General features: G+C 36.0%; 1 protein-coding gene across 2 annotated transcripts in view; it reads left to right on the forward strand.

Annotated features, from left to right (window-relative positions):
• Positions 1-25157, forward strand: part of rabgap1 (RAB GTPase activating protein 1) — a 92923-nt gene that overhangs the window by 17773 nt on the left and 49993 nt on the right. Inside the window, exons 2-13 of one of the 2 annotated variants that reach the window (XM_079861428.1) lie at positions 2973-3178; positions 5336-5365; positions 7183-7411; positions 7944-8151; positions 8241-8415; positions 9723-9880; positions 12001-12111; positions 12489-12555; positions 15044-15146; positions 16550-16719; positions 16990-17149; positions 17278-17371. In XM_079861428.1, coding sequence (XP_079717554.1) covers positions 3029-3178; positions 5336-5365; positions 7183-7411; positions 7944-8151; positions 8241-8415; positions 9723-9880; positions 12001-12111; positions 12489-12555; positions 15044-15146; positions 16550-16719; positions 16990-17149; positions 17278-17371 — 1655 coding nt within the window. In that variant the 5' untranslated portion in view covers positions 2973-3028. The remainder of the gene's footprint in view (positions 1-2972; positions 3179-5335; positions 5366-7182; positions 7412-7943; positions 8152-8240; positions 8416-9722; positions 9881-12000; positions 12112-12488; positions 12556-15043; positions 15147-16549; positions 16720-16989; positions 17150-17277; positions 17372-25157) is intronic. The other variant, XM_079861429.1, reaches the window with a different exon arrangement.

Raw genomic sequence — 25157 nt, forward strand, 5'->3', positions numbered from 1 at the left:
TTTTGGCCCAGACCAAATGAACCAAGCGAACTGAACTACAAGTGTGAACACACCCCTAAACTCCAGCACTCCTCAACAGAGCCAATCAGAGCAGTCAGAGCCAGTCACGCACATCTCACACAAACAAAAACGAATAAACAATATGACTCAAAGTTGTTCCAAACCTGTATGAATTTCGTCTGAACACAAATTAATATGGGTAAACAAACAGGCCCAGGGCCTATAGTATTTTTTCCATACTGTGGCCCATCAACTGTTTTGTTATCCATATTCTTCAAAATATCTTTCTTCCATGCTGGTGGAATGCTCTCCCCACCCTCATCCGGAATGCAGAATCCCTGGCAACATTCAAAAGACAGCTGAAAACCCATCTCTTCCATGGAAAAAAAATAATAATTCTTTCCTTTTCCTTTAAATCCTCGCTTATCGGGCTTATGCTACTCTGAACAATGCCTGAACTTCGTATTTTGAGCACTTCTTGCGCTGTTTTTTGCCTCTTCACGATGACTCGCTTAATTTAGTTCTAATTTGGTCGCTTTGGACAAAAGCATCTGCTAAATGACTAAATGTAATGTGTTCAGCATATAATTATTGTTAATAATTAGCTCTGAATAGGCTATACACTGCTGTTCGAAAGTTTGGGGTCAGTCAGATTTTATTTTTGAAAGGAATTAATACTCGTTTTCAACAAGGATGCATTTATTACAAATATTTTTTATAATGTAACAAATTCTTTTGAGACTTTTCAAATATATTCAACAACCTTAACTTTTGAACGGTAGCCTAGTGTAACTCTGAACAGTAAGATGTATCCCAAAGCCTTTCATGAACACAAATGGCGTTTTTTTTAAACGTGGCTTTACTTTATGGAGCAATATGAGCATTGTTTTTTTGAGAAGCATTGGTCTCCTGAATTATTTCTAGCTGTAGCCTAAATTCTCTGAGACGGCCCCATTGAATGTCTTCAGGAGAACTGACATTTATCTACAGATCTTGAAACACTTGCCACAGGCCTGTAGTGACTCGAATTTGTTTCCACATCTCCTTTGTGCAGGACTTCTGGGATTGTATCACATTGGAGCACATTGTATGTGTATTTCGGTGTAAATCACACAGAGGTTCTGCTCATTCTTCGACACTTCCTCCAAATGGCGCAGCTGCTTTTGTTCGTGTTTTCATGTCTGGTCCTGTACGGTCCCATTATTTCCCTTCCATATCCAAATATAGTTCAGCGCTGACCCTCTGCCAAACCCTCTCAGCTTGTCCAGATATACACACAGGTACAGCTCTCATAAACACAACTGTTTTTTCATCAGCCTTCTCTTCTTTTGCAGTTGAACTGTAAAGTTTGCTGCTATTTCTTTGGAATTTAAAACGTTTGCATAACGATAACGTCAATCTTAGATCTTGCGTTTGTTTTGACCAAAAGTTTTGTACCCGGTCACATGCCGGTCACATAATGTAAACAGCACTTGGCGTCGGGCGGCGCCACAGTTTACAATCCACAGCGGCACCAACTTTGTTTGTCATTTGACTGTTGCCGTGGAGATTTTTGCATTTTGTGTACAGAGCCACGACTGTTTCCATCCTAACATTGACTAATAAACTTTTGGCAGATATACACGTTTAAAAATTTTTTTTTTTTTTTTTTTAGGAAAATGGATTAAAAATACTAATGGCTCATGTTAATGAGATGATATCACTAATACCAAAGGTTTTTTTCTCCATTTCAGTCACATGATGGAGTTTGGGTTCCTTGTTGCTTAGTTGTGGACACTTAATATTCAGCAATATTACTAACTTGACTTCACTGACTCTATTAGATGAGGACTCAACTTAGCTGGATGATGACATCACTGCTTTATAGCTGAATTTAACTCATTTCATAATTGATGTACTTTACATAGTTATTGAACCTGAAGTGAATCTACACTGAACTGATTTCAACTGAATAATGACTTTTTGTATTTTAGAGCTTCTTTGCAGCAGAATTGAATTCTGTTTGCATCATTGAATCATTCTTTTCCTGTTACCACTGTAAATCTGCTTTGAAATGATCTGTATTGTATAAAGTGCTATATAAATTAAGATGACTTGACTAATATATCACCTACTTTTGACTAGCAATAGTGTAGCAAATCTTGTTTCATTGCTGTGACGAAGCTAAAGCCGATTGACTATAGGGTCTTTTGCATCGGGTAGTTATAAGAACTCATTTATAGGAACTAGCTATTAGGGCGGTGCCCCGAGAACTAAATGTTCCCTTAGGGAACACCACCAATAGGAACTGTGAAGTGACTTAAGGCCCCGATATACTTCAACGAAATCGATGAACGAACTGATGTGGCGTCATTTCGAACAAAATCAGGTCAAAACGAACATCGTTCAAATCAGCTTGCCAAAGCGAACTTTCCGGAAAAGTTTGCTAAGACTGGTAAACACATTTGTACTACCATTGGTCCGTGGCGATTATGTAATAGGTAGGTGTGCGCGGAGGCTCCGCCTTCTCTCACGTGGAAGTGTTTTCTGCTTCATTTCTCCTTTTTAAGCCGGCGAGGTCAGTTGGCCGCGAGTGAAAACATGAACACACTGGAGAGCCGCTTTATAGTAGAAAATGAAGTTGTACTTGTAAACGAACTACTCAAACGTACTAAAAATGTAAAACATGAACTGCTCAAACGAGACAGACACAGTTGTTCATGTTTAATATGCCATTTCTTTATCATTTTACAATATTTTCCTCGCACACATCTCTGCCTTTAGCCAACCTTTTGTAAAGGTTTTGAGTTTAATTTGCTTTGCAGACACCATGTGTCCATAAATAGCTTTGCATGGGAATGCTGCCATTTGTAGAACAGTTTGAGATGATTGAAACTTGAAGCGTGAAGAACCACAAACTTTATTTGTAGTTCAAGCTCCTCTCATGTTTTTTTTTCCTTTCCTCATTGCTTTTTCATCTCTTTGTTTTCCAGGTAATTTTGCTCATTAAACCGCCATTCATGAGCGCGTCTGGCTTGATTTAGCAGTCATGGATGACAAGGCCTCGGTGGGGAAAATTAGCGTGTCCTCCGACTCTGTGTCCACCCTCAACAGTGAGGACTTTGTCCTGGTGTCCCGCCTGGGGGATGACACCCCCTCCACTAATAATGGTAGCGATGATGAAAAGACAGGACTGAAGGTAAGAGTAGACAGAAAATGGAGAGGGAGATCTTCTGCTTTGGGAACTATTGATGTGTGATTCTTCAATTAAGGGTTGCTTGGTGTGATGGAAATTACATCAGTATTAGGGATGTTTCACAAAAGTAGAGAAATGATAGAAAATTAAGAGAAATTATAGAAAACTGTAACACTCTTAACCTCTGGTGGTCTTCGTGTGTCAGTCAAAAATGTCTGTCAAAATGTATTTTATTTCAATGCAACGAATGTACTATATTTTAGTTCGATTAATGTTTTTTATTTAATATTTGATGGTACTAAATTATATTTATGCTGTAGTTATAATTCATTTATTCACTTTTTAAGCATAGACCTGAAAATTATATTTCCAACTTAAACTCATAAAGTTTTAGAGCACAGACGTAAGTTTGATCTTTTCTCAAAGACGACACTTGGCAGATTATTGCTGAAATTAAAAAAAAAATTAAAAAGTGAACTTAAAAAAAGTTACAGAATTGTACATTTATTGTTATGAAAAATGCATAAAAATGCTATTTTCAATTTTTATATGAAATATATATTTTCAAAAACACATTTTACTCTAAAACTGCAAGAAAATCAAAGTCATAATTCTAAACGAGCTGTTTTCTAAATTTGAGCTTGACATCTCAACAAATTAGCTTCCAGTCACATTTTGTTTGGCCGCAGTACCAAAAGTTTCCACTAGATGAAATTCATCTCCCATTAATTTCCATTGCGGTCATTTATTGACTGTGTGACTATTTTTTTCAAGCCCATTTAACCTTTATGAATCATGTCTATGATTTTCTTTGTGTTCACACAACAAGTGCCAAAACCTTTACCAAGTTTCATACCATTCCGATGAAGTAAAAAATTCTAAAAAAAACAAAACATTATTTTTTTTTTTACCGACGAACACCAGAGGGTTAAAAATGAGAAATTAGTCAATTAAACTGATAATAAAAAATTAAAGCTATTAACTATCCTTAGAACTAGTATGATTTTTTTTAAATCATCTTAGGGTACAGAAATGTTCCCCTGATTGAAGAATCACCTCATTAAGGTAATTAGCGAGTAAAGTTTGCACCACCTGTCTAGTTCAAAGGTGCTGATGAGATTTTAAATGTTCACATCTATTCTGACAGTCACTGTCAAGAGGACAGGCACACTACACACTTTATCTCGTCACCCTCATTCCATGTTTTCTGCTTAGCCTATTCCCTGACTCCATTTCTCACATTACACCACACCACACCACATGAATGCTGCCGAGACTTATGTCCAGCTCTCCAGTATCTCTTATTTTTTTCCAAACTCCTAATGTGACGGCACTACAGTGTGTTCTTTGGCCACCTCTCACTTTCTACACATGCACTTTCAGCCATATGTACAATTGCTCAGTTCCTTAATTCCATAGTGTCATGGTGGCCCACAGTAGGATGTTGCATCCATACAGGTCTCATTCATTCATGGACCAGAATTCAACTACGGCGCTCCAGTCTTCCCTCTTTTCAGATCTTGCGGTCATGATGCTTGTATGTTCATTGCACCGTCACTCCTTTGCTTTCTGCTTTAATGGATTTGTTTATTTCAAGTCTGTTCAATCATATTTGCATTTGATCATGGCTATGGACCAGCCAACTTTTAAAATGTTGTTCTTTTTCCTATTGTGCTTGTCTTCATTTGTCACATTCAGTATTTAAGGAATGGTTCACCCAAAATTAGCACTTCAACATTTACAACCTGTTTACAGTAATTATTTTTTCACTATATATATATATAAAAAACCCTACCAAGAAATAGTTACTTAAAGGAATTTAAAATGCATGGCAAAGGGCAGTGTGAGTATTCTTCAAAATCATTCTGTGTGTGTGTGTGTTCCTTGGTAGAAAGAAAAGTCAAATTGGTTTGGAATGACATGAGGGTGGGTATATTTGGCTGAAACATTTGCTATTGCCACAAGAGGGCATCGTCACTTTTTATGTAGCAATGTTCCTATTCTACTGTGGCAGGTAAAAGCGAAGACGTTTCTTCTGGTTGTCATTTTCTTTTATAATCTGTCGGTCATGATGTGGAGAACGTTCTCTCTCAGTTAACCCATTCATCACCATTCTCTCACCCCTGTGGGCATCCCTTAAACACTCTGTTTGTTACACAGGTGATTTCTGAGGAAGGGGTCAGCTTTAAGGTCAGTCTTTATCTACTCCTCTCTCTCTTTCTCTGTGGTGATACTGTGTCTTTGTGCCTTGTTTCTGATTGGCTGATCAGTTTGATTGGCGGCTTCACTGGCCTGTACAGCAGCTGCGTGTGGGATATAAGCGGGACTATGATAATGTGATTGTGCAGTGCTCAGTAGAATGTTTATAGGCTTGTTTTGTGTCTGGTGCTTTCACTGTTAACCTCATTCCAGGCCTCTTAGTCCAGTTGCCATTTAGTCCCAACAGTGTACAGCAGTCCATGCTAGATACCCCTGGCTTGTATGCTAAATCTCTTTTGTCACACTTAGCAATTTTTAAAGAAAACTGAACGCATTTGACAGAAATGCTTATTTTAAGTTATTTCGTGGAGGTCACTTGCCTCAAATCATCTGCTCTCGCTGAACTTCCTGGCATTGGCATATGCAATTCTTGCTTGTTCAGAGATCTTTCCTTTCAGTCGCCGTCATCTTGGCTGTAATGAACACAAATCACACCCTCTGTCTCTTCAGCTAATCACAATAACAGGAATCTGAAGAAATCTGCTGATTTACGAACTTCCTGAAGTGAAACCAAATAAAAAACTGACACTGATCATATTGATTTTAAATCCAATGTGAAATAAAAAGAGCTTTCATTTTTGTGTTATTTATAGGGCTGTCAATCAATTACATATTTAGACTGAATAAATGACATATGGGAATGTATTAATTGCAATTAATCATATATCAGTCCCTAAAGGCCCCAATATATTTCATGCGAAATTGAGGAATGAACTGGTGTGACATCATTTCAAACAAAATCAGGCCAAAACGAAGCTTGTTTTCAGGAGTTAGGAACTTTCTAGAAAAGTTCACTCAGAGTGGTAAACACCATCAAACTACCATTGGTCCATGATGTAATAGTAGGTTGTGGCTCTGAGGCTCCGCCTCCATTGATGTGGAAATCATCTCCGGTTCATTTCTTCTGTTCAGTCCGTCGAGGTCAGATGAACTTCAGCATATTTACATATTCATCTAAACATGGCCCATGTCAGGATGTTGCTTGACAGTATAGTGCCGCTCGGATATCTCAAACTTCTTTTTACCCCTAAGTGAAGAATGAAAAAGAACTTCACCGGGTGTATATTGGGGCCTTAAATGTGCACATTTAGACTTACAACCTTGGTCCTTGATACTGTTGCATTAAAATAATGTTAAATTGACAGCCCTAATGTTCAGCTAATAGGCTTTACACCATGTCTACACTGAACACGAGTGGAGCAAGTGACAAACGCAGATAGAATCATTACAATCAGTGATTCTGTCTACACTGGGATGCAGCGCGGTGTGACGAGACAAGTCACCGACAGGAAACTGATGCCCGGTTCTGTTTCCTACATACTCTTGCTTGCGCTACAACAGGACAAATGATTTTGGAAGGCTTGCTTTGACACGTCCTCCTGACGCTGTGGTGTTACTGGTGTTAATCGCGGTAGAGGCCAAATTTAATATTTCACAAATGAAAACAAGGCTGTGAGGGATAGACGTACAGTCTGTTCAGTGGGTTACTTAAATTTGTTGTCCATTGCAGATGACACAATGAAAATACTCCTAATGACCAATAAACTTTTTTGTGTGTGTGTGAAAATGGTTACAACCTTCTGACAGTACAACATACATGTTTGTCCCTCACAGCCGAAATTTTTAATATGCCGTTTTCCTCTGATTAATCTGTATGGCCTGGTACTGTCCAGTCTGTTCATCCTATATGTGTTTCAGATGAGTCGTGGAATGACTGTACTGATGAGTCTGTGTGTGTGTGTGTTCAGATCGTGGGGAACGGCAGTGAGCAGGAGTTACAGCAGGAGCTGGAAGATGTGCTGATGGACCCTTCGGTAACTGAACTGGTGGGCGGACCAGACCAACTGATAGGGGGTGACCACGGCTATCCCACCACAGCTGCGCCATCACGGTCCAGCCCGATGCCCCCTAAACTTCAGATAGTGCTGCCCGTTCAGGGTGCTCAGGAGAGCGAACTCAACGAGAGATCTTACAGGGGTAAAAAATACAAAAATCTCCCTGCTACTGTACAGAACATCTGCAAACTAGAGTGAAATGAATACCTGAACATGACATGGTGTTTACCATCCATTTTACTTCTAAGGAATTAAATGGGGTAAATTTTGATTTCATGTTGATTTTACATGCCTGTTCACAAGCAAGTCTGTTATCACTTGTGATACCACATTTCAAAGCCATTTTTTGTGTGTGTGTGTTCAGAAAATTCAAAAATAGCCAATAGTAAAATAATGTAATGTTTTTTGTCATACAGAGACAAGTAGAGTCAGTGTGATGCATATGCAGGTAGTGCCATCTGCTGGTCATTTATCGAGGTGCATATACAGTATATATGTAGGCACTATTTATTTTGGTGTACAAAAATAATTTAAAACATTTAAGCAGAAACATCCAGATTAAAAGGATTTTAAGAGTGTGAGAAAGTGTGTCCAAAATGTTGACATGTACTTTGTAAAAGTTTAATTTAGAGTCTTCTGATTGAGTGTGTCTCTCCGCCCATCTCTTCCTGTAGATGAGCCCTCTGACTCGAGTCCTGGTACCCCTGTCCCGGACGAGGACAGCGTGGTGTTCAGTAAGCTGACGTATTTAGGCTGCGCATCAGTGAACGCCCCGCGCAGTGAAGTGGAGGCCCTGCGTATGGTCAGCATCCTCCGCAGCCAGTGCCAGATGCCCCTGGACGTCACCCTCTCCGTGCCCGGAGTCTCAGAGGGCACCGTCAGGTACGATGTGAAGCTAACTGGAAACATATTGGTTTAAACACCGCAAGAGATGATCCATCAAAGCATCTTGCTCTTGAATATTCCATCAGGCTGCTGGACCCTCAGACCAGCACTGAGATTGCCAACTACCCCATTTATAAGATCCTCTTTTGTGTTCGCGGCCACGACGGCACGCCGGAGAGCGACTGCTTCGCCTTCACCGAGAGCCACTACAACTCCGAGATCTTCCGCATCCACGTCTTCCGCTGTGAGATCCAGGAGGCGGTGAGACACACACAATTGCACTCTACACATGGATTGGTTATGGAAGTTTGTGAGGGAATTTTTGTCAAGAAGTGTCCAGGTCATATTTCACTCTGAAATATAAAAATAATGATAATAATAATAATATTTTATAAAAATGATATTTAAAATATATTTTGCATAGTAAAAATTTAGCCTTTTTTAGGACCATTAAGAATTATTTGCAATGTGACATTATTTTCATATTTTCAGTTAAGCAGATTTTCCAATGTTCGATATTGTTATGACTGGGGAAAAAATAATTTATAAATATTTTTAAAATGCATTTTGTTTCACTATATTTAATTAATACTGTTTTTAGAAAAAATTATTAAGGTTTTTGCTATTATGGTAACAAGCTTTTTTTTTTTTATTATAATAATGGGAATTCTGGGGGACAATGTATTTTAATTGTGATAAAAATCACAACGATAAAAATGTTCTATTGATTTTAGGGTCAAATATAATCTGGACCTGTTCTCCATGAGTCTTGTATCATGAATTTTTTCTTGCTGATAGAATGCTTGCAGTTTTCTGGTTTAGTCTAAAGGGGGCGCACATGTTTTTAGTATTTGTTCTATGATCAAACCTTTTGTTTCCTCTCTGTGTGTGAAGCTTAGCTGTGAAGTTAAATTTATCCCCAAATGCTCCCAAAGTGATCCAGTTCCTCTTTTACAGACATGCTTGGCTTTAGGGAGAACACAGCCATGCAGACAAATCCGTTATTGTTATTTAAATTCATTTATTATTATGCATGATATGATGCAGCCTTGAACGGTGTAACTTAGATATTCCACAAATAAATAGGCTTTATAGCAAACCTTTTATAGTACAAAACTATTAAAGTCATCATAGAACGCAAAACCGCTTATGCACATCCTGGACGTAGAATGATGCGCTTCAACTTAACCTGAGCAATTCGACTCATGGACTCATTCTCACTTCACATTCAAATATTTATAGCTGTTAATTTATGTTTAACAGTGATGAATACATATTTGATGGCTGTGTTGGAGGTGACGAATTTTTTGACTTCGAAACCAGTGGAGAAACACTAGTGGTTCTCCACTAATTTGTCCTAGTAGCCCACAGTACCCTATAACAATATCCCAAAACATATGAACACTGATCCTGAAGGATATTATTTCTATTTCTATCTTTGTGTGTTAATGAGTGTGTTGATAACCTGAGAACAGCGCGACTGTGAGTCACTGTAATACACCCTGTGTCACTGTAGACTGTTTTGACTCCAATCACTGAGATGTGTGTGTGTGTGTGTGTGTTTGTAGGTCAGCCGGATACTCTACAGCTTTGCCACAGCTTTCCGCCGATCAGCCAATAAAGCGCCACTCTCAGCCAAGGGTCCGCCCCTTACGCCAGACAGCGACGTCTTCACCTTCACCGTCAGTCTGGAGATCAAAGAGGATGATGGGAAGGGCACGTTTAGGTGAATCGCCTTGCCCCTCTCCCTCCATTAAAGTTCATTCAGGTCTCCCGATTCCTCCCCGCACATATCCGTGTTTAACCCCGGAGGTCTCGTCTCTAACGGCATAATTGAATTAGGTGTTATTTTCTGCTATCCAGCCTTCGGAAGTAATCAGCCCTGTTTTGATGAAGGAAACGATAAAAATAGAAAAATCTGCAGTTCCTCCACCTCTTCTTCTCTTTCTCTGAAGTGTCGACACATGCTTCCTGTCATTTATCATCCCTTACATCTTCGCCTCATTCCTCCGCCCTGCACAGAGCTCTATTAACACAGATTTGCTGCAGACCTGCAGTGGAAAGAGCTCGCTTCAAAGGAAACATTACCCGACTCGACACGTTAACGTATCTGTAAAGAAGCATTGTTCAGTGTAACAAGCACTGACACACAGATCCCTATGTGTGGAATATTATAATTTTGAGTATTAATCATAATATTACAGTTAAATTAAAAATAGAGCAGTTTGAAAACCTTTTAGCGGCCTAAATAGTGTGTTTACACTGTAATGCTGCACAGAAAAGGCAAAAAGAGAGAAAAGTATTTAAAGAAGGGGCTAAAGTGCCCAAAATAACCCCAGTGTCTCCATCAGCATGAGCTTGATGCTCCAGAGAGACTGTCCCTGTTATAAATGGACTGCAAGTCACTTTAGATAAAAACAACAGGAGAAAATGACAGAATTACCTTGAAAGGTCCTTTCGCTCCATTGGGATGCAGTTTTACAAAGATTTAGTTTTAGTCTTCGCTTTTGCTAAGACTATTCTAAATATATATGTACTGCCATTTAGATTTAGATTTTTTAAATGCAACTTTTATTCAGAAAGGACACATTAAAAGTGACAGTAAAGACATTTACATTACAAAACAAATCTGTTCTTTTGAACTTTCTATTCATCACAGAAAAAATATTAAGCAGTTTTTACTGCATTTCTGGTCAAATAGACTTCTTTCAAAAACATAAAAATATCTTATCAACTGCAATTGACTAAAAATTGACTAATCTAATTTTATAATCGTATTTATAATCCTAATAAAAACAAATCATAATTTTTGACCAAAAACAACAAGGTTTTATCTTCAATTTATGATAATTTCATTAAAAAAATGAGTTTTACAACAGTAATGAGCATCTGATGAGAATCACCTTTGAGAATAATGTGAATTCTCCAAATATTTGGAAAATATGCTTAAGCGTCATCAAAATAATAACTAAATCAGTTCAGTTTAGTTTATTTATCCCTTAGGAAATTAGTTTTGCACAGGTGCCACACAAGAACGCACAAGTAGACAAGTTAAAAAGGCAAATGGTTATAGACTATTCAACATTAAAATAGCAGTTGGTATAAATGAGTTTTTGAACCTCTCGGTTCTCCCCCCCATTGCTCTATATCTACGGCCTGATGGGAGCATAACAAACTCTTTGTGTAATGGTTGTGATGGACAGTTGATTATCGAATAGGCTTTTTTAACAACCCGTTCTTTAACAATGTCCTGGAGCAATATCTGTTGAACTCCAATTACTTTGAAGCAGTCTTAATCAGCTTAGTCGTTCTGTTTTTATTGGACAGGCTAATACAATCAAACCATACAATGTCGCAGTAAGAAATGACGGATTCGATTTTACAAATGGCATCAGTATTGGCATTAAAATTTAATTTGTTATCAATCACTTATACCAAGATATCGATATTCGTCCACAAGCTCAATGTCCCTCCCATTTATAACAGTAGGAGAGACTGAAATGGCCGATTTTCCAAAGTCTGTAATCATGTCTTTGATACATTTAAATTTAGATTAATTTGCACACCAAGAGACAAAATCCTCCACCACAGGTCCATGAGACGTCTCTTCATTCGCTAGGAGACTCACAATCACAGTATCATCTGCAAACTTTAACACATACCTATTGTGAAATGTGCTCCTACAATCATCTGTGTACAAAATAAAAAGCAGGGGGGAAAGAACACACCCTTGAGGGGAACCAGTAGAAGAACATAACTGGTTCCCTTCTGAAATCTGTCATTTTGAGGTGAAATCTGGGATATTCACTCTAGAGAGCATTTAAAAACTTTCTTTGTGTCCATCAGTGCCGTATCAAAGGACAAGGACAGACAGAGCTTTAAGCTGCGGCCAGGCATGGACAAAAAGATTGTGATCTACGTTCAGCAGACGTCCAACAAAGAGTTGGCAATCGAGAGGTACGTGCTTTACACAGTGACACAGGCTCTCTCCACTGAGAGGACATCCTCATCCAGAAGAGCCCCGTGTCTCCCGTTACAGCCAATAACTCTCATTTATTAATGATTAATGATAAACATGCACTGAATTATGTGTTTTCTGAGCTTAAGTGTTCCTTTCGGGCCATGAGAAAATGGAGGATGGTTTTTCTCCATGGTGACTGATGTTGTGTTGAACTGAAGCCAACCCTTCCTGAATGCACAGCTGTGCTTTTCTGTTTATATATGTTTCCTCAAGCTCAGCGCACTCAGATGGCTGTGCGACTGTGCAGCTTTACAGTTAATATGCGGAGTTCCTCTGTGGTTCTGTTGCAGTGAGGAACGTGTTTGTGTTTCAGGTGTTTTGGTCTGCTCTTGAGCCCGGGGAAGAACGTAAAGAACAGTGATATGCACCTGCTGGACCTGGTAGGTGGCGCAAGACAAACCTTCAGCTCTAGATTTGGATTAACTCCACTTATCCGTAGGGCTGGGCGATATGGCAAAATAATAAAACCAAACATTTTTTTTTTCCAGAACGATTGACCAATTCACGATTTCGTAACTACAATATGATTCAAGTCACATTCTCTTCATTAACCATCAGGTTGAAAAAAAAAATTCTATTCAAAATGCATCACACCCGAAGTGATCAACATATGAACACTGATCCTGAAGAATAGAATAAACATCATACCTGAATGCAAATCCTTCCCAGCTAACACGACTTACCAGTTACATCATTTATTGGTACTTTTTGAATTTTATATTTCAATTTAATTAATAATTAACAGCGTAACTAGTAATTACATTTGCTCTTTAGATAGTGAAGTGATACACCGCATGCGCACAGCAAACACAGAATAACATCTGAAAGGATTGGAAAGTTAAATGACACCGTAAAAATTATGACACTGACATATAGCCTGAAAATAACTCATCTGACAGGCACTCTTTACTTAAACTGCGTCTGACAGAAGAGTCAACAGCTGTCACACATGTATTTCAAAATAAGAGTCTCGCAAACCGGTTGAGAAACACTGCTTTATCCTAGATTTGATTTGAATCAAACTCTGATCACAATGTAGATCAAATTACACACATGACACTAAAATAATGTAAAAATAAACTAAATAACAGAATGTAGCAAAACATTTAAATGTATATTGCATTCAACAAAACTAATTGCATGAAATATAATCATATGTGGACTTTTGGTAATGTCCTTTTACTGTTTTAAACTGTAAATTATATGGTAATTCAAAGTTTTTACTTGCAAAAACAGTATTTTTAAAAGTAAAATAACATATAATGCAATATTCATCTATTTTCTTTTTTCATTTTTATATGCTACAATTAAAAGGTTTTCACAGTAATATTTTTTTTTCTGTAAAAATTATTATTTTTTAAACAATTTTAGCTGTTAAAGGAAATGATTCATTAAAAAAAGTAAATTTGTCATGTTAAAATACATTTTAATGTTAATTGACACATCTGAAATTACAAATTGTTGCTAAAAATAGCAAAATTCTAAATTAATTCTGTATTAATTTTACCAAATGTGACTTAGTTTTTTTGTAACTAATACACTTAAGGTTCTCCATTCTAAGAAAAGAAAATGAAAATAAAGTCTGCAGCCAAATTAATTTAAAAAATATTGTATATTATGACTTGTTGTGTTTGTTTGCTTGGTTTTATTGTATTTATGTGATATTTGTATTTTTGTAATTTAATTTTTGCCATGAAAATAGCCTTAGATGCTGACATGGCATTAAATAAAACTATCTATCTATCTATCTATCTATCTATCTATCTATCTATCTATCTATCTATCTATCTATCTATCTATCTATCTATCTATCTATCTATCTATCTATCTATCTATCTATCTATGTCTATCTATGTCTGTCTATCTATGTCTATCTATCGATCTATCTATCTATATCTATGTCTATCTATCTATCTATCTCTATCTATCTATCTATCTATCTATCTATCTATCTATCTATCTATCTATGTCTATCTATGTCTATCTATCTATCTATCTATCTATCTCTATGTCTATCTATATCTATGTCTATATCTATCTATCTATCTATATCTATCTATGTCTATCTATGTCTATGTCTATCTATGTCTATCTATCTATCTATCTATCTATCTGTCTATCTATCTATCTATCTATCTATCTATCTATCTATCTATCTATATCTATATCTATATATCTATATCTATATCTATATCTGTCTATGTCTATATCTATCTATCTATCTATCTATCTATCTATCTATCTATCTATCTATCTATCTATCTATCTATCTATCTATCTATCTATCTATCTATCTATCTATCTATCTATCTATCTATCTATCTATCTATCTATCTATCTATCTATCTATCTATCTATCTATCTATCTATCTATCTATCTATCTATCTATCTATCTAATCTATCTATCTATCTATCTGACTTTTTAGGAAAGTCTGCAGGATTCTTGATTTGTAAAATGTAATGAATTCCATTTCTAAGAAAGTCTGTGTATATTTTTTGTTCCTGTGGTCAGTGACCAAGCAAGAGGATACATGTGAGACAAATGGCCAAACATTTCTTTGGGACTAACAGACAAAATGTTTTAGGTGAAATGCGTCCTATAGCTACAACTAAACCGTGTAACATTTCAGTTGTGAAACAGCTCTTGCTTGGCCCATGTGATGATGTTCTCATGAGTCTGGAAGTGTTGTCCTCCATCATGTTAGTTCTGTAGGCAGTGCCAGTGATCAGCCGTGAGGATTTTGGCTGGGACTGCCCACAGTTGGTTAATTCATTGTGAATTAACCACAGTTTCTGTGATCTCATGATTATGTTTGACTTTATTTTTGTTTTATCCTCTCTTTGTCTTGGCTTTCCTCAACTCTTAGGAATCAATGGGCAAGAGTTCTGATGGGAAGTCTTACATCATCACAGGGAGCTGGAATCCCAACACTCCTCAGTTTCAGGCTGTGAATGAGGAGACGCCTAAAGGTACAGACCCATACACATGCTCAGTTTGCAGGAGATTACTTCCCAAATCATTGTTTGAGGTCTTCTGATGCTGATATTTCTGGAAAATTGGAATTCAAACCATAAGTGATCTGGAGAAGATGCATTTAGCCCCAAAAATGTGGAACATTCCTACTGAAATTAGACGGGCTTCAAACATTCAGTTTTTAAAATCATACACTCTTAGAGCGCTGCCTGCCCAATCAGATTAGAGCACTGTTGTACAGTAAAGCAATACAGGTTACCATACAGGTTTATGTTCGAACACGGCTCAACCAATCAGAATCAAGGACCGGAACTATCTGTTTTATAATAGTATTTATTCTCCTCCATTTCACTTATTTTTTTATTTTTTTAAAAATTGTCACTTTAAATGTTTAAATGTTTTTTTCACTAAGGTTTGAAGATATTTAATAATAAAAATTATTATATTTACGAAATATACATCTTATTTGTATAACACCTTATAATTATTAACACTTATAATTATTTGTAGTATTAAATAAATGTTATTTGTATAGCAACTTTCATGCAATGAGTACAGCTCAAAGTATTTAATGATAAAATTATAAATTATTATTATTATTAATAGTAATAAATAAAAATACTAGGGCTGTCAAGAGATTAATCGCGATTAATCGCATCCAAAATAAAAGTTTGTTTTTAATAATATATGTGTGTGTACTGTGTATAATTAAATTTGTATATATAAATACACACATGCATGTATATATTTAAGAAAAATGTGTTATTTATATATAAAAAAAATTATATTTATATATAATATAAACTATATAAATATATATACAGTGTATGTATGCAAATATTTCTTAAATATATACATGCATGTGTGTGTATTTATATATACAAAATAATTATACACAGTACACACACATATATTATGTAAACACAAACTTTTATTTTGGATGCGATTAATCGCGATTAATCTTTTGACAGCCCTAAAAAATACATTTAATTTGTTTAGCTCATTTTGTACATTGATGTAAAAAAAAAACAAATTGTTAAAAAATTATTGTTTTTGTTGATGTAATTAATAATATATAATGATAATAATAATAATAATTGTAACAATTCATTTTTCCTGATGTTTGAAGTTCTTGATCTGCATTCAATCCATGAACGTTTCTGTTCACATAGAATAGAGTTTTATTTAATCGTAAAAATCATTTTTATTATAATAATTTTGTAATTTCATTATTATTTAATTTTTGGAAGAACAACTACAGCAATAATAATAATGAAAATTATTATTGTTATTATTATTATTAGACAAACTTTATTGGAATTCAAGAAATGATTGTGAATCATTCTAATACGAGTACGCTTTGATGACCGTCTGCTGTTGTTTCACTTGTGTGACACAGATAAGTTCATGTACATGACGACAGCGGTGGACCTGGTGATCACAGAGGTGGAGGAGCCTGTAAGGTTCCTGCTGGAGACACGGGTTCGAGTCTGCTCACCCAGCGAGAGGCTCTTCTGGCCTTTCAGCAAACGCAGTTACACCGAGACCTACTATCTCAAACTCAGACAGGTGAGGATGAGCACAGATCAGGGCTTTTTGATGGAGAACCAAACAATATGTGCCACAAAACCCACTGAGTTTCTAAAATACAGTTAAGCTAACAGACTCAAGTTTTGGCCAAAATGTCACACTTCTGCTTTCAACAATTTGAGCAGTCATTCCCATTAGGAGGACTGCGTGCTCACTAGGTTTTGAGACAAGGACATAGTATGAACGAGCATATGGAGACTTTGGTTTGTAAAAGATTTGTGTCTAACGGTGCCTTCACTCTGCTCTCAGATGGAGAACAAGGAGAGGAAGAGTAACTCAGACACGCTGTATGAAGTGGTGAGTCTAGAGAGCGAGGCGGAGAGAGAGAGGAGGAAGACAACAGCGAGCCCCGGCATCCTGACGGCCGGCTCTATGGTGCCCTCCCCTCCGGAGGATGATGAGGAGGAAGGTGAGCGGCCCTCGGCTGTCATTCACATCGTCATGTACATAACCTCAAGAGTCCTCCAGGAATTCATATACTTTAGCATGTGTGAAGATTTTCCTGAACCTCAGAAACCTCTCCCACTGTCCTCACAGATAATGATGAGCCGTTATTGAGTGGATCTGGAGACGTGTCTAAGGAATGTGGCGAAAAGATTCTGGAAACTTGGGGAGATTTACTGTCTAAATGGTGAGTGCTTTGAAAACAAGTGGAAACGAAGGCTCAGGGTTGAAATGTGTGAAAGTGAAGAAATTACAACAGAAAATTGTTATTATTAAATATATTACCATATTGGTAACACTTTACAATAAGGTTTCAATTGTTAACATTAGGTAACTACATTAAACATTAACTAAAAATGAGCAATGATTCTACAGCGCTTATTAATCTTAGTTAATGTTAATCTACACATTTACTAATACATTTTCCAAAGTTACAAAGTTGTATCTGTTAACGTTAGTTAATTCATTGTGAATTAACATGAACATGAACATTTTTATTAACTAACATTAGCAAAAGTTTCTACTGTTCAAAAGTTTGGGGTTCGATAAGATTTTTTGAAAGAGTCTCGTATGCTCACTAAGACTGCATATATTTGATCAAGAATACAGTAACATAATAATGTGAATATTATTACAATTGAAAGTAACTGTTTTCTATTTTAAAATGTAATTTATTCCTGTGATCAAAGCTGAATTTTCAGCATCATTACTCCAGTCTTCAGTGTCACATGATCCTTCAGAAATCATTCTAATATGATTTGATGCTCAAGAAACATTTCTGATTATTATCAATGTTGAAAACAGTTGTGCTGCTTCAACCGAGACACTGATTTCATAACAGTTCAATAAACAAATAGTTAAAATTAAGTCACTTACATTTTAGATGCAAAATGGTTCCAAACAAAGATCACAGCAGAACCATAACGCATCTCACAGGAACACTCCGCCGTGTTTCATTACTGAATGATTCAGCGTTTTAAATGAATCGGTTGAGTCAAAGATTCAATTACCCACTCATAAACTACCTCATTTTGAGTGAATCAGCCGTTTAAACGAATCGTTTGAATGAATGACTCAATGACTCGCCCATTAAGACGGTCACCTGCCGCCACCTACTGGTGGTTTAGTTTCAAAGTGTAATTCTTTTCAACAATTGTTTTTTTGTATATTCAAAAAATATTTTAAACAATCTCATAATCTCATTTAATACAATTGTAATTTTTCAATGTAAATTATTTCATTTGATTGGTAACAGCCTAGTGTCTTATTATTCTAATTGAATGTATTGATCAAATGTAAGAATTTGAAATGAAAGATGGAGCATACATTTAATAACATTTGGGAGAAAATGTCCTTTATAAAGGTAAAACAAATTATTCTGATAAGAGTGTTTTCCAACAGTCATGTAATGAAACATTGACAATTTAAGTTTGAAGGGAGGAAAGCCTCTTTTAGGCTATTAAGGAAATGTAATTTTGCCAAAAGAACAACTTTTATTTTAAATAAATGTTCATTTTAAATCAGCCTACTTAATTGTGACATGTTACCATATTCTCATGCTTAACACTGAGAATTTGAATAATTGTAATGTGATGATCAGATGCAGATATCTAAATCAAAGAATATCATAGGTTCGGGCGGTTGGCGGGTGGATTATTTATTTTTAACAGCGGATTCGGGTAACTCAAAGTGCACCAGATTAATGAATTTATCTTTAAAATGTACTAAATCCCCCTCCCCCCAAAGAAAAGTAGTAAATCGATTTTTTATTTACTTGCATTTTGTAAGGTGTTAATTTTAGTCAAGCCACAGGTGTAAATTTAAGAAACTATTTGCTGGAAAAAGTATTCTTTGAGCCACAATGCTGTTGTTTAAGAGCCGTGGCACGGATACAAAGCTTGTACAGATTCCTGTAGAGATTAATTGTTGTACATTAGCATATGCACATTTAGATCAGAGGTTGTCTTGTCCGCCTCTTTCTTCCTGACAGTGTTGAACTGCTGCCTTATGCCTTCTATGCAAAGAAGTGCCAGAAAACAGGCCGAAAATCAAGAGCGCCCGTCCCACACAATCTTTTTTTTTTTTTTTTTCTATCTCCAACCATAAAAATATCTCTACATGCACACACACACACCATTTCTAATTTAAGAAGTCATTCATGGGAGGGAAATGAGAGAGATATTTTAATGTAGAGCTCTAGAAGAGACTGGGGGATGAGGGAATGGTCAAATACAGATAAGGGTCTTATTAAGATTATTTCCCGCTCCCATTACTCTTATTGTTGTTAATCAAAACCTCGAGATGAATTCAATTAAAAGCCCCAGGAATTTAATTACAGGCTTGCGACTGTCTCTGCACCCTGAAGAACACAGCTGTCTCTTTGTGTGTGTTGTGCTCACATCTGCATCTAGTCCCTAATTTTCCTCCTCTTTAAGCCCTTGGCTTTCCTTGTTTGGAAGATGAGATTTACAGTCATTCTGTTGTTAAAGGGCTCATGACATGGATTTTTAATTCTTTTAATATGTTCCTTGAGGTTCACTTATGTTAATGAAGTTTTTTATAGATATGCGGAAAAACAATTATTTTCAACCTTCATTTTGACGTCATTGCACAGGAAACAGTATCAATGCACACTCGCCATTGAACGCGAGTAAGTGTTTTGAAAACATTATCCATATAAAACCATAATTTCCAGACAAAGCATTATGAAATCTTTTACTTATGGTTTGTGATGCAGCTGCTGTCAGACTCAATACAGTTGCTGCTTCATCTTTCAACTAAAGCTTCTTTGCGAACTCTCCATTACACTGTGCCTCGCTTACAAAAGAAAATGCTCTGAACAAACATATAATCATTCGACACGATCCGGGACGCCATCAAAATAAACAATACACTTGTTTCCGACTCTGAGATCCTTTTAGAGTCTGTACAGTGACACAAACAATCTGTTTAAACTGGATGTGTTACAGCGATTGTTCTTTCATTCTTCCATTTGTCCTGTTGTCGGCAGACTCAAGTGTGTGAAGTCCATCAGAAACTGAACATGCATCTGAATACTGTATCCAGTGTAGACAGCGTCAGTTATTATAATGCAGGGTTTCCGCGGGGTTGTAAAAGGTAGTAAAAGGTAGTAAATTAAATTATGGCAAATTAAGGCCAGTAAAAAGTAGTAAAAAGTAGTAAACGTCATCTGACGAGGTAGTAAATTTTCGTTAGTGCGTTTGATTTTCCGTTTGGCGAGTAAATCTCAAAAGGCTATCCGCCACACTGGCGAGTGAATGTTCATCATACCAAAATAGTAATAAAAAAATATTACAATTGCCTTTTGTAATGTTATGATGCCTGGAAATTAGTTCAAATCTCCTGCGAATCTAGAGCGAGCGAGCGAGCAAAAGCGTGCATGCAAACCGTGTAGCGAGCGCACGGCAGAGAGGGAGAGACCTTGCGTGTGTGTGTGTGTGTGTCTCTCTCTCTCTCTCTCTCTCTCTCTCTCTCTCTCTCTCTCTCTCTCTCTCTCTCTCTCTCTCTCTCTCTCTCTCTCTCATGCAGTGGTGACGCGTTCATATAAACGGCACCTAAACGCTGTTAAAAATATATTATGACATTTTAATTGTTTATTAATAATCAAGTGTTTCTGTGTCAGCTGCAAAGATGAAGTTGACACTGACTCGCGATCTTCGCAGTAGTGAACGCGCCGGAGAAAAATGCATTTCTTACGGATTAGCCTATAGCTTTTATTTAGTTTTGAATGGTTCTGGTTAAAAGTAGAAATTTCAAGCTTTCTGTAGATAATAGATATAGGATATTTCTAATTTGTTAAGGTCTGTGAGGCGAGTAGCCTATATACGCTGAGTTTCGGTTCATGTCTGAACGTGTTGTGATTATACAAAATAATGAAACATGGATTAAAATTAAGATAAAATTAATACAAAACGAAATTCGTTTCAAAGAGAGGCTTTGTCTTTTCTGTTTGATGTCTCTGTGAAAGTTTTAAAAGCATCCTTAATGGAGAACGAACGGTTAGGCTACAGGTTTTTTCCTCAAATGCAAACACAAAATAAGACAAAATACTTTTTAACAAGACAAACCATCAATTTTTGGGGAAAAAATATGGATTTATAGCTTTTGAAAAAAAATATGGATGGATTAATATCGTTTTGGAAAAAAATCTGGATGGATTTATAGCGTTTTGAAAAAAAAAAATCTGGATGGAAAGATATTTTATGTCTTTACTTGTCACTTTACTTAACACTTAACACTGCTACAGTTGAAGTTTGAAGCCGTGTTGGTAGTAAAAATATTGTGATGGTAGTAAAATAGGTGGTAAAAAGGTAGTAAATTCAATTCAAGAATCTCTGTATAAACCCTGTAATGGCTCTATTTGCTTTTGACGTGACGCTCACGTCCGGTTTAGGCAAATGTCTGCGGTTAAGCGACTGAGCGACAGTGGGCGGGGCCTATGGTGTGATGATGTATAACTATTCGTCAATGTCTTTTGGAGGCGGTCATATGCAAATGTATTTTCCCGTGTGATTTCACGGATATCAATATCAAAGCAAGCTATTTTTGGAGCTCGATTAAATAAATGGTTTGTTTATAATGAGGATGTTTTAAGCTATAAAACTTGTAGGATGTTTTAATGGTACAAATACCTTTTATATGTCAAAAGATCAAGGCAAATTAGATTTTTTTATGTCTTGACTCCTTTAAAGTAATTGACTAAAGTGCTGTGTATTGATCACCCTTGCATTTTTCACAAAGTGTTTTTCAAACCATTTTAACTCTAAACTTCTAGTTTGGAAAATGGACCGTAAAACTACTGGTAGTGTAAATAAAATGTGAGTCGTGCTTCGTTTCAATGGTGTTCTGGGTGTTTGGATTCCACCCCTGGAAGCTGATGATTAACTCAAAGATTTTCAAACTGGGTCCACAATGGGAGTGATCGAGAGTTCATGGGAAATTTGAGAATAAGATCAGAGTTAACATATTAAAAGCTTTAATGCATATGCTTAAAACACTTACTGTTATTTTGTGATTATTTTAATTCCTTTCTGTGTAAAGCACTTGAATTGCCATAGTTTATGAAATGTGCTATATAAATAAACTTGCCTTGCTGCTTTGGAACAATATTTTTGTTAAATATTTAGTAGTATTTAAATTAATTTATAATGTTATGTATTTTTATTTATAATAAATACATTTAATTTGAAAATGTTCTTTATTCTGATTTATCTATCTAATTTTGTATTTATAATAACAATATGCTGTCAACTTAGCTTAACATTGAAGACTGGAGTAATGGAAAAATTAAAATAATATATAATAAATAATAATAAATTATATTAAGAAAAGTTATTTAGTACAAACTTTCCAAATCTGCTTAAAAATGGGTCACTATGCATGAAAATGTGCGGATGCCTTTCATCGAATTTGTGGCATAAAGCGTTTTGGTTGGTCAAGTTAATTAAATATATTACATTCATAGTAATCGATTCACACACAGAATAAAATCCCTTTGTGTGAGATAAATAGGTCAAATAAGTGACTGCACAGCTGCTGGAGCCCCGACTTTTGATGTCAGTGCTTCCCTGTTCAAGAACATTTAGTTTGAGGGCCTGGTGAATATTGCATTAATAAACACATTTGCTATTTCCTACAACAACAACAAAAAAACACTTTTCTACTGACTTTGTATTTGCACAACACGTGTCTCACGCTTATGACAGTATAACGTCATGTCATAAATAAAACAATGTGTTGCACTGAACAAAGTTCTTATTAGAGGAAACAGTTTGCAGTTATAATCCCAATTGAGTTTGTCAGTTTAGAGTGATTGACAGAGTAAAATCAGTCGTAAAAATCCTTGAGGGAAGGTTTGTGCACACTACAACACAATGGAAATATGCACTTTTCTTTTAATCAGCAAGGAAAATGGGCACCAGCGACATTTAAGACATTCCATAAACAAATACAAATAAATGCTGGTAAACATGCAGACCACATTCAGAGATTGTGCCTCTAGCAGGTTAACATGGTCTTATATAAGCATATCTTTAGTAAAACGTCCTATATGCAATCAGAATGTCACTTCTGTCTGTGAGGCAGAACGAGTATCACTAATTCATACTTTATATAGTCTCCATGCAGTAATATTTACTGTTTTTACTGTATTTTTGGTTAAATAAATGCCTTGGTGAGTGTAAGAGACTTCTTTCAGAAACATTAAATCTTAAATTAAATCTTACCAACCCCAAACTTTTGAATATTAGTGTAATATTCTGCTTAATAGTTTCTTAGACAGTATAAATGGGTCACTATACATGAAAATGTTGTTTTGGACCCCAATGGCTTTCATTGCATGGACAAAAACATCAGAATATACGACAGGGTTCACGTGTGATTCATGAAACAGTCGCCAATCCCATCGTACGAATGATCATACGTTGGTAAATGTGGTGGCCGAAAAAAATCATCATTTAAATATCACGCCCCTAAAAATTCACGTTTTAGAAGCCTCGCCCCTAGAGTTTACGACATGCAGAAACGTAATACGACCAAGAAGAGGAAGGAATCTCATGAAAGAGAAATTGTTCTTACTCCAAAAACACCTGTTAACCTCGTAATTGCTAACAATTAAATTAATTTATATGTATAATAAATACCGATAAATAAAACGAAATATTTACAAACATTATAAATACTAATTTAGTTGTTTAAGGCGAGACACGGCAGGCAAAAACATTGATTTTTCATGCAGTGGTCAGGTTTGAGATTTTGGGCTAGTTTACTCCTTCAATATGTGTTCTTTCAAGCTGCTATAAAGAAAACGTTGAAAATATACATTAAGATGTTTATTTTATTACATTTGGTTTACTTGCGGCAGTAAGTTTCTCCCGAATTTACCAGGAAGTTAGTATTCCAACGCGACATGCCGAGATCCGTCTGTTTACTGAAGTCTGTCATGACCGGTATCATTGTAAAGCTCTGAGTCTCCTGCACAACGCTATGTAACCCAAATATGGGCATTTCCTTTCAATCAGTAACCAATCGTGAATGTCCAAAGGGGGATTTAAAGCCAACACGAAATCTCATTTAGAGCTATTTAAATCTTTAACTGCCGTTTTCTCAAAATGAGTTTTTTGTCATTCTCCAGTACAAACATCTCAGCCTATGTAGCACCTATGTACACCAAACTTTCCTGTTATACACTTAACAGTATTCTGAAGATATTTTCAGAGGGATTTGTTAATAAATCATTCCTGGCCTGATTTATGTGACATTTTAATAAAAAAAATATGGCGAAAATCTATTTTTTATGGCTATGGACAGTATATTTTGATTTCCTAGGTAATGAAGGCATATATCCTAAAATCCCTCTGAGTTTTTATTTTCATCTTGTGTGTAAACAAAATGAAAAAAGAATTTTGCATCTGGCTTTATCATATGTTCAGATCTATCTACCGAAAATATATGCAAAATCGTGCATATTTAATGAGATAATGCCTAATTTGCAGAATTAAACATACAAATTTCTAAAACTTGTAATACATTCTTTTTATATACTTGTGTAAGTAATCAACTGAGGAAGTTTCATGGTGATATCTATTATTTTTAAATTTTACCCTATTCACCTCTAGTGTCTCGCCTTAATGGTTAATAATCGATTAATGAGCTTCGGTTGTCGGACTTGACATTACAATGCTTCACGCAAATTCACGCTAACTCAAAAACTCGCGTACACAAGCTGAGACCTGACGTGAGATTTGATTGTAGCCACCGCTCACATCCATATTGATAAATGCCAAGTTCCTTTCATAAATGAGGCCCATTGTGGGTTAATACGAAGTTCACAACACATACAAAAAATACCCTCAGTGTTTCACAGTGCAGACACAACATGGACTGTCTTAAAATGTAAGTGTTGTAATTAATTTGTAACCATGAGTCCCTGTTGGTTTTGTAATGTTTGATCA

The sequence above is a fragment of the Squalius cephalus genome, assembly GCF_949319135.1.
Source record: "Squalius cephalus genome assembly, chromosome: 24".
Classification (NCBI taxonomy): Eukaryota; Metazoa; Chordata; class Actinopteri; order Cypriniformes; family Leuciscidae; genus Squalius; species Squalius cephalus.